The 10219-nt window shown below is 47.7% G+C and overlaps 1 protein-coding gene across 4 annotated transcripts in view; it reads right to left on the reverse strand.

Annotated features, from left to right (window-relative positions):
• Positions 1 to 342: 342 nt before the first annotated feature.
• Positions 343 to 10219, reverse strand: part of ltbp4 (latent transforming growth factor beta binding protein 4) — a 45233-nt gene continuing 35356 nt past the window's right edge. For all 4 annotated transcript variants that reach the window (XM_017303077.1, XM_017303076.1, XM_017303079.1 and 1 more), the window contains 14 exons: positions 9227 to 9352; positions 9034 to 9159; positions 8305 to 8427; positions 8038 to 8223; positions 7082 to 7339; positions 6929 to 7000; positions 6727 to 6855; positions 6510 to 6650; positions 5228 to 5380; positions 5056 to 5151; positions 4625 to 4793; positions 4274 to 4551; positions 3829 to 3981; positions 343 to 3655 (listed from right to left, as the gene is read on the reverse strand). In XM_017303077.1, the coding sequence (XP_017158566.1) occupies positions 3513 to 3655; positions 3829 to 3981; positions 4274 to 4551; positions 4625 to 4793; positions 5056 to 5151; positions 5228 to 5380; positions 6510 to 6650; positions 6727 to 6855; positions 6929 to 7000; positions 7082 to 7339; positions 8038 to 8223; positions 8305 to 8427; positions 9034 to 9159; positions 9227 to 9352 (2153 nt within the window). In that variant the 3' untranslated portion in view covers positions 343 to 3512. The remainder of the gene's footprint in view (positions 3656 to 3828; positions 3982 to 4273; positions 4552 to 4624; positions 4794 to 5055; positions 5152 to 5227; positions 5381 to 6509; positions 6651 to 6726; positions 6856 to 6928; positions 7001 to 7081; positions 7340 to 8037; positions 8224 to 8304; positions 8428 to 9033; positions 9160 to 9226; positions 9353 to 10219) is intronic.

Here is a 10219-nt window from a genome sequence, read left to right on the forward strand (position 1 = left end):
AGCCTCGTTTAGTGCCACGTTACTCCAGCTGTTAGTCATTTTTTAGCCCTTTTTCCCCCGCCCCCAACTCTCCTTCAAGGTTCTTCTGTCTTTATACAACCTGCAACTATTTTCAATCTGCTGTTGAAGTTTAAATATAAACAAACTAATTTGGTTGTGTGTCATTTTCATCCTGATTAGCCTTATGCTAGCTATGATCTTTTATAACGTTTTAACAGCTGTTGATGCAAACATCTGAGGCCCTTTTTCGGAACTACAGTGATTTATTTATAGTTTCTTTAAAATATTGCAAGTTTGATTTATTCCTAAAAAGGTCAAGAAAACAAAACACAACAACACATCTAAGAGTTAATGTGTGCAAATGTATTTGCAGTCCTTGTCAAAGAAACAATAATACAAAAACGTTTTTATCAAACTTTAAAATAAAACCATTTAAAAACCAAAAACATGGTTTCAGATTGGTTATGAAACCCACTGTGAGGAAGTTGGCAGATACAGTGCATGTTTTACTTGAACCTTCATGTGCTGAAGAGGAAAAATAAAGCTTATGACACTTGATTTAGCATAACATCACATAAAGGAAAGTTTTATACACATTTCATTTTCATTTCAAACTTCTGCTGTGGAAAAAATACTACAAGCACATCAAAATGAGAGCTGAACATCATAAATCCAACTGAAAACAGAAATTAAACTATATCACTGTTTTCCACTGAAAATGTAATACAAATATTTAACAAATAAGTTGAATATTTGGTGGACTTTCTGTTCATATTTAATTCTGTACAACAAGTTTAATTAAAAATGTTAATTAAAAAATCATTTAAAATAAAATGAAGTTGAAATAAGTACATATACAGTAAAAATTATATTTGGACTAGTAACTACAAAAACCAAGAGCATTGCATTTACTTAGAAATAAACACAGGTGGCTAAAATCAAGCTAGCTAATATGCTAGGTAGTAAAAACAGCCAGAACTATTTACAATTCAGCAATTTAAATGAGATCTGATTTGAAAGTTGTGATGTTTTACTCTTTGAAACGTCACCATGGTGAACAGAGTTCAGTCACAACTTTCTGCTTTTGGTCTGGAAGCTCATCTGACGCTAAGCGGGAGGCTGCTAGCCAAGTAGCGCTACTACAAAAGTGTAACTAATTATTTTTCAGAAAAAATTGTCTTAGTGGAATAATAAAGGCGTGAACATATTAGAATATTAGATTTTTTAGATTAAATAACACTTGCTAACTGATGAGCACTGGTGCCAACTGTTAGGAGAAAAACTAATCATATTCAAAATGACACACTTTTAAGCCATTTAAAAGGTTTTACAAAGGTAACGTTCAAGCCCAAAAGTGTTTGTTTTGACAGTAACACGTTTAGCTTGCTTATTAGCATCTGAGCTAACTACAGCCAAACAGCTATAAGCTAATAAACAAACCAAACGGCTCATTTCAATAGTTAGTGGTTGATCTCTAAATGTTTTTCCCAAGTATTTCAGCTGCTGCAGCTTTGATTTTAGACCTTAAGATTTCAATCCTTTCAACCATTTACAGCTGAAAGGACTGAATGCTAAGGAACTCTTTAATGTTAATACTACCTGGTTTTATATGTTAGCTAATAACAGGTAGAAATTAAACAACATATATTTAGCTACTCATTGCTTACCAATAAATGACTTTGGTGTATTGAAAATAAAAAAAACACTACAACCTTAGAAACAATTAAATATTAGCAACTAGACTTCATTTCAACTGATATTTAAATCTTTGTTAGCATTACCTGGTTACCTGATGTTGAGGGCTAACAGTGAGTGCTTTAATTTTTATATAAATAAGTTTAGGTTGAGCAGAACCAACATTAAAATATTTGATTAAAAACTATAAGATATTGTATTGCCTTAAACTTTAACATCTGCATGAATCTTTCTTAAAACGTAAAGTTTTTATTAAACATCTGAAGCTTTGAATTCTATTGTTGTTAAAATTGTTTGTTTTTTGTATCAACTTCTCTTGTTAACGATATTAAATTTGGTCCATTCCAAGCCTCTTCCCGTGGATCATGTGACTAGAAACTAAAACAGTCATTTGGGATGAAATGTTTGATCTACGAATGAATACATAACTAATTTAAAACAGGAAATGGAAACATTACTTTATATGATGCAAACGTTGAGCTCCGTCAGTCTGAATCTGCTTCATATGATTGACGTTCAGCCCATGAATGTCCTCAGGAAGACAAACTATGAGCCCTGCAGGTTTCAACCACCAACCTGATTTATTATCGTTAATGTTGTTTAATCTGCAAGTAAGAAAGTAAATAAAGTTTATTTATTAAAATCTGGGCTGTAGAAAGGCCACTTTGCTTTATATCAACACTCCTAATCTGCTTTTGTTCAGATTTGAAATGTTAACATGATGAATCCAAACAAGTTGAGAGAAATTCAGTGCTGTTGACATCAGGTGGCCTCAGAGCAACAATGCTGGTCAGAACAGGAGCACAAACTACACACAATGCCTGCTTCACACGGCAAGGTTTAGAAATTCAGACGATAAAACTTTGTAGGTATAACAGCTTTGGTCCTGTGTTGATGGGTTGTGGATTATTTTAAAAGATAAAACAACGATACACAGAGATCTCTGATGATCTCCAACACCACGGGACCTTCTGCCGCGCCACGGCAGCTGTTTTAGATCCATCTCTGTGTTTCTGATTGGCTAGATGCAACAGACTGCTGCGTTCTCGTTTGACGCCGCACGATGCGATACCGCGCCAAGATGATCCGATAGGATGAATATCCCTGATTTCAGATTGGAGCAGTTCCTTCAGAGCGGCTCAGATCCCTGAACACACAGCAGGAAAATCTCTCAGGATCCTGATAATCCTCAAGATTATTGGAAATGAAAGTTGAGACTAAAATTGACTTAAAAAATTAAATGTTAGTGGTTTGAATAACAGATTTTGTCTCAGGAATTGTTTGAGACTCACCACAGAAAGCTTTTAAATCCTTCCTTATGGTGCCGGTTTGCTACGTCTCCTGTTTCTTCTAACTGGATAAATCTTCCCGTTTTACTTTGGTGGACGTTTCTACGCACCGACAGCCTCGTTTTGAAGCCGTTTCTTCCATCTTTGTTATATTTTGGCAGTGAAATAAATAAAACTGTCCAGGATTGGAAAGGAAAAGTTTTCTGAACGTTGATGAGCCTTTAGACGGAGACCAGCGTGAGATTCTGTTTATCGTGGAAGATGTTAAACCAGCTCTTCTGACTTCGGTCGGTTTAGTGCAAACAGAAAGAACTGAATACTTCGGTTCAGTGTCATTCCACCTGCTAAAGGTCAGAGGTCAGCAACCTGCTGCTTCATGGTTCTGTTAAGGAATCGACCAATGATTTAAATTAAAATTTTATAAAAACTCCTGCTTTTCGCAGCTCATGTAATTAATACATTTTCCACAACAGAGTGGCAGTCCAGTGAGCTGCTGGCAGTTCGGCCGGGTCGCAGGTCCTGCCGGGTCTAAGCAGCGATGCAGTGGTTGCGTCTGCGCGACATGACGTATCCTCTCCTGCAGACGCATCGGAACGAGCCTTCCGTGTTGACGCAGCGAGCGTTGACGCATGGGAACGGCAGCGCAGCAGCGTCTTCGCACTCGTTAATGTCTGGAAAACGGACAGCGAGTCAGAGACGGCATGGCGGCGCGGCACAGCATGGTGGCGCGATGCAGCATGGCGGCGCGGCGCAGCACGGCGGCGCGGAGCACTACAGCATGGCGGCGCGATGCAGCATGGCGGCGCGGAGCAGCATGGCGGCGCGGCGCAGCACCAGTACGTACCGATGCAGCTCATGGACGTCAGGTCCAGCTCGAAGCCCGCGTAGCAGTCGCAGGTGTAACCCTCGGCAACGCGGATGCACTGGCCGTTCTCACAGCCGTGCAGAATCCCACAATCCTCGGCGGCACTCAGGCTGGCGTGCGTCTCGTAGCGCCCTGGAAGAACGACACAAAGTATTCACACCCAGAAACTTATTTTAATGGGATTTAAATGAGACTAAAAGGGAAAACGATTCACATTTTTAACATGAATAAAAACAGTTTTTTGAGATCAGCGGCGCTAAAGTTTTATTCGGCTGGACTGACAGCAAAAATGTCTCTTTGGTTTGTTAAGGCTGCAGGTCCTGATCTAGAAAGTTTTCACGCTGGCCTACAGACGGCGTTTCCTCCGTTCTCCGTTAGGCAGATCAGTTCCATGTTTTCAGGAGTTGTTCTGCCTCAGACTTACTCTCATAGACCCTCTGTGGCCCGCCGCCCCCGCCTTCTCCTCTGTCGATGAACGGAGGAAGCCCCGCCCCCGGCCTCCACCCCCTCAAGTCCCCGCCCTCCTCCCGGTCGTCGTACGGCGGTCCGGGCCGCGGCGCCAGGCTGAGCGGCGGTTGGTCGGGTCTGGACGGAGGCAGAGGCCGCGCCATGAAGGCGATGTCGGACCGGGGGTCCGGAGGGAGTCGCAAGGCGGGCGTCCTGGGTGCGGAGCCGTAGTCTCCCTCTGGGTAGAAACCGGGGCTGACGGGAACATCGGAGCGTCAGGAAACACGAGAAGCAGCCAGACGTCAGGAGCCGGCGCCGCTGGCCTCACCTGAACTCGGAGCCGCCGTAGGCGTCGTCCGGCGGGGCGAAGGAGACAGGCGGCCTGGCCCTGAAGCCGGACCTGCTGCCCCCTGCTGGCGAGTAGTCGTCGTAGTCCTGACTGAAATCTCTGCCAGGAAGCGGCGCTGCAGGAAAGAACTCCGGACTGTAGGGAGCAGCTGGGAAAAGCAGGAGAAGATCAAGAACCGCAAAACTTCTCTGAGAAAAAAGCTTCAGTTCAGCAGGTGGAACTTTAATGACCAAAGTTTCTATATATTTATTAAAAATGTCTCCATGTTGAGACAGTTTGCGATGAGTCAGGTAATGTGAGCAGATCCATCTCCTCCACATCCTCCCTGATTTGCTACTGCTGTCTGAAGGAACAACCAATCAGCTGGAGCAGATGCTGCACAGCCTGATGAGGTCATCGTCTTATCGTACCTCCTCGCCCCGGCCCGGTTTCTGGTCCGGCGGAGTCTGGGAAGCTTCCCGGGAACGCCGCAGCAGAGTAGGAGCTGCACAGAGAGGCGTAGTCCTCTGCAGACAGACAGACAGACGGCCGTCAGCGCGCCGCGGCCACCGCAGGCGGGCCGCCCCGCAGCGCGACGCTTACCTGAGTCTGTGGCGGGGCAGAGGGCGCAGCCCATCCCCCAGCCCTCGCCGTAGAAGCAGCAGCAGTCGATGAAGGTGACCTGCGCCCCCAGCAGAGGACTCTGGCACAGCAGGTCGGCGCTGACGTGCTGCCAGCACAAGGACAGGTTCTCATCTGGACGCAACACAAACAGCAGTTCTGTCGATACGCAGACGACACGACGCAACCTGCAGCGCTGGCGGCCGCAACGAAGCAGCTGGAGGCCTGAAGGAGGTTTGGCCTTCCACCTGCAGCTGAACGGCAGCGCCGCAGGCGGCCATTTTCTTTGACTCCACAGCAGAAAGTCAACAGAACCTGATGACAGATGAACTGTTCAGGATTTATTTAGGTTTTAAACCAAACTACGGCCTGCGGGCCGGATCCGGCCCGCCTCCACATTTGGTCCGGCTCCCTGAACAATACCAGAGAGCATTCTTTTTAGCAGGAAGAGTGTCCTGTAAACTGTGGGTGTTTTGTGCTGCCATCTGTTGGACTTTTAGGGAACTGCTTGACTTTTATGTTATGTAATCAGTGCGGTTGTTTGCTAGCGGTAGAGCAGATGAACACGTGTTTGTTATGAACGCCGCATTCCAGGTCGAGCTTCGAAGCCTGTAAGTAGCAGCTTATACTTCAAAACGAGCCTTTATGTTAACATATGAGGAATTCATATGTTAAAGTTACTTACCCTCAATGGAATATATACCAGTCAGTCCCAGTGACTGTTTCACTAACGGTTTTTGCCCATGTGCTTGCTGGGTAAAAATCATTCGAGAAACCCGCACCCCCTCGCCCCCTGGCAACAATTTCCGGCAGCCCAGGTGATAAACGTGTTACAAACTGACTCCGGCCCACCAGAGAAGGGAAGAGTTGTGTGGCCCTCAGAGGAAAAAGCTTGGGGACCCCTGCTTTAAAGAAATGGAGGGACAAATGTTTGTGCCACTATGAACATGAAAAAATCAGTAACTGAGTAACTTTGGTTGCCTAGCAACAACCTGCTGAGTGACTTTGGTTGCCTAGCAACAACCTGCTGAGTGACTTCGGTTGCCTAGCAACAACCTGCCTGCATGTTCAGCTCCTCTGCTCTCCTAGAGAAACACGAACATCTGAGGATACAAACTGGATTTTGTGAGATCAGTTTTGTTTTCCCTCCGGTCCGGAGAGCAAACTGACGGCAGCATGTTGGATAAAACGAATCGCTGATTTCTGGCATGGACTGATCTGAGACGCTGGCTGTGTGATGAAGATGAGGATGAGGAAGGGTCACCCATGGTGAGGTGCGAGGCGTTGACGCAGTTCCTCTGCGTGTCGTCCAGCACCAGCGGCGGCGGGCAGCTGCAGTAGAACGACCCCACCGTGTTCACACACACGCCGCCCACGCAGCTCTCCTCCTCACACTCGTCGTAATCTGCAGACGGGAAACGGGTCAGCGGCCGCGGCCGGACGGACGTCGGCCGCGGCCGCTGACCCAGCTGTGTCCGTACCGATGCACTCCAGCAGGGCGGCGCTGTAGACGAAGCCGCTGGAGCAGTAGCACCTGTAGCCCGGGATGTTGTTCACGCACACGCCGTTCTTGCACACCTCGGGCTGGAAGCGCTTGCACTCGTCCACGTCTGGGGACAAGACAGCAGGAGGCTGAGAGGCCGCCGTTGCCACGGCAACCAGAGGGCGAGACACGGCGGGTACCTGTGTAGCTGAAGGCGCCCGATCCCGCCGTCACGTAGCCCCTCCCACTGGGACACAGGGACAGGAAGTCAGCTGCAACACGAAAGGCAGCCGTAAGAACGCAGCGACGCGGCAGCTGCAGCAGCTGCAGCAGCTGCGTCCTGCAGGTCCCACCTGTGTCTGCGGCGGGGCAGGTGTGGGCGCGGCAGCCCCGCCCCCAGCCCTCCCCCGCGGTGCAGCAGCACTCCTGCTGGCTGGTGTTGGCCGCCAGCAGGCTGCAGCCGCCTGCCGCCAGGTTGTAGTAGCAGTCCCTCAGTTCACCGGGCTGCGCCGCAGACGGGCGCGGCAGAACCGCAGAAACATCCACTGCACTGATCTGGGACCCGGAGGAGGAAGAGGAGGAGTGTGTGGACTCAGGGCGGGACCCGGACTCTGGAGAATCAGAAAGATCACTGAACTTTAAAACACAACATCTCACCAAATAGTTTTAATAAATCTATTTGTATGAACCTTTAAAACAACCACCAGGTTCACCAGAGAGATCCACGGTTAGTAACATAACACAGGAAGTGAAGGCTGCTGCCGTCACGACAGAGAAATGTTCCTGCATATTAAAGGCACAAACGGCTCCGTAAAACACAGCAGGCTGCCGAGGTGCTGCTGCACATCAGGAACAGCCATCCTCGTTTCACGATCCGGCTGGGGGATCTAATCATGTACGTGAAAAGTTTCAACTTGAACCATTTGGCGATGAACCAAATTCATGGAAAAACTGCAACAGGTGTGAAAATGATGGCAGAATCTGAGACGGGAGGAGAAACTCCAACATGTTTCTGTGGCATCGTTTAGGAGAAACAACGGTTCAGATCAGAGCTGCACTGAGTTTCCCTCATCGTGTCGTTTCGCCGAGCGGCCGGCGCCACAGCGACGAGATCTACGCCTTCAGACACGGACTCCCACGTTTTGGGGTACAGAATGTGTAGAAAGGGAAAAAATTGAGTGTGAGCAGAAATTTCACTCTGAGTTATGAGCAAAATGTGACAAAAAGTTAAATCATAGAGGAAGCCATGAGGAAGTGGTTCAGAGAGAGAGAGAGAGCAAACCCATCATCATCATCATCATCATCCTGCCTGAAACAGACGATGGGAGCCGTGGTGCTGCGGGCTGCGAGGACACGGGCGGCCCGACGCACGAGCCGTCGGCGGCGACCCGCTGACCCGGCTGGCAGGTGGCGAGGCAGCGGAACGAGCCGATGGTGTTCTCACACCGCCGCGACGGGCAAACGGAGCCGCCGCTGGACACACACTCATCCACGTCTGGGGACACAGAGAGACGGGAAAGCTGAGTGAGGACGTCCGGGACGGCGCGGCGCTCCGGGCGGCGCTCCGGCGGCTCACCGAGGCAGGCGGTCTGCTCCGGGTCGGCGCTGAAGCCCGAGTCACACCGACACTGGAAGGAGCCGTCGGTGTTCACACAGCGGCCGTCCGAACACACACCAGGCCTCACACACTCGTCCACGTCTGGGAGGGAAGTTTAAAAATGGCCGTCAGGATGAAAATATGAAAACCTGGAATCAATTACTGAAATAAGCATCAGCTAATTTATTAACCAACTGATCAAACAGAGCAGAAATCAAGTCAAAACTGCACCAAAACAAACAAAATGCCACTTTTTAGATTTTAAAAGAGGCATTTTTAGCTTCACTGGTTCAAATTCTGGTAAAATCTGCTACCAGCATCTTCTGCAACCAATTATTAGTCTATAATCAACCCCCATATCAATCCCCAATGGCTGTATTTATGCTCAATCTGAGCTTTTCTTACTTCAAAATTCAACTTAATTATTATTTGATTGAGTCTTTTATGCATTTCTAAGTTTATAAAAAAGCTTAAGAGGTTAAATGAAAAATCTGCAGAATGTGACTTTTTAAAATCTTATTAATTATCAGAATAATCAATAAATAAACATCATCAGTTGCAGCTTTAAAGTCCAGCAGCCAAATCTGTGTTTGCTAATTAGCATGTGGCTAAAAACCTTCAGTTTGTCAGTTCAACCAGGTGATCAATAAACTTCAATCGAATGAAAAAACAAATGAACAGTCAGTGAAGAGTCAGAACGAGGCTCACCGAGGCAGGCCGTCCTGTTCTCGCTCAGCGTGAACCCAGGTGAGCACACACAGGTGTATGATCCAGGTGTGTTCACACACTCCCCTCTGGAGAAGCAGAAGTCTCCCTCCAAACACTCGTTGACGTCTGAAGACACAAACCTGATCAGAAGCTCCGTTTAAAGCCAACCTGAGCGGCGCCGCGCTGTGCTCACCTGCGCACCGCCTGCCCAGGCCGGAGCTCCAGTAACCGGGGCGACAGTCGCACCTGAACGAGCCCACGCTGTTCACACACACCTGCTCCGCGTCACACGCTCCGGCGCTCGCGCACTCATCCACGTCTGCAGGACAGAGCTAGCTTAGTGAGCACTTCCTTCTGCTAGCGCGCTAACAGAGGAGCTAACTTTTAGCTTTAACGTTTTTGCTAACTTCTTACAACACTTGGCTCCTCCTAAATCAGTGTAGGAACATAAGTGGCTTTCAGCTGAAGAAAGTTCCACATCCGTCTTGAATTTGGTCGCCGAGTGTCTAACATTAATCAGTGACGTTAGTTAGCGCCGTTTCAAACGTTCAGAGCGCCGAAGGCTCCAGTTCCACCTCCGAATGTTACATCACTTCCTGGTTAGTAGGAGCGGAGCTGAGTGGAGACGAACTGAAGGCTTTCATGAAGATGATGAATCTGTTGGATTCAGGCACCGAAAACCAGGTGACAGACAGACATTCCTCCAGGACTCATGGACTGTGGAATGTATTTTAAAGGACCGTCTCAGTCAGAACCAAGAGCCGATGCAACCAAACACACATTTCATCTAAAACGAGACGGGAAGTCTACATGCTGGAACGTTTACGGAAAGTGGGATGAAATCCTGAGTATCGTCAGCAAACAGGTCGACTCTTACGGCCCAAAATGATCAGAGCTGAGAACCATGAAAACGGAACACAAGTGGGCCAAGTGCTGGTCCGTGTGGTACACCAGAACTAAAACAAAGGATTTAGAAATGTGAGCACCCAAAGCAACGTTGTGTGGTGCGCCATCTGGTGGAGAGGTGAGGTACTACACACAGCAGCAGACTGGTTAGTGAAAATAACGGCTTCTTTTTTACTTACGTGACATTTAGACCAATAAATTTCATGATAAAATGATGTGAAGGATCCGTCACATTTCTGTGATAACAGAACCTCGGTGTGTGTGTGTGTGTGTGTGTGTG

Source organism: Poecilia reticulata, unplaced genomic scaffold, assembly GCF_000633615.1.
Source record: "Poecilia reticulata strain Guanapo unplaced genomic scaffold, Guppy_female_1.0+MT scaffold_159, whole genome shotgun sequence".
NCBI classification, from domain to species: Eukaryota; Metazoa; Chordata; class Actinopteri; order Cyprinodontiformes; family Poeciliidae; genus Poecilia; species Poecilia reticulata.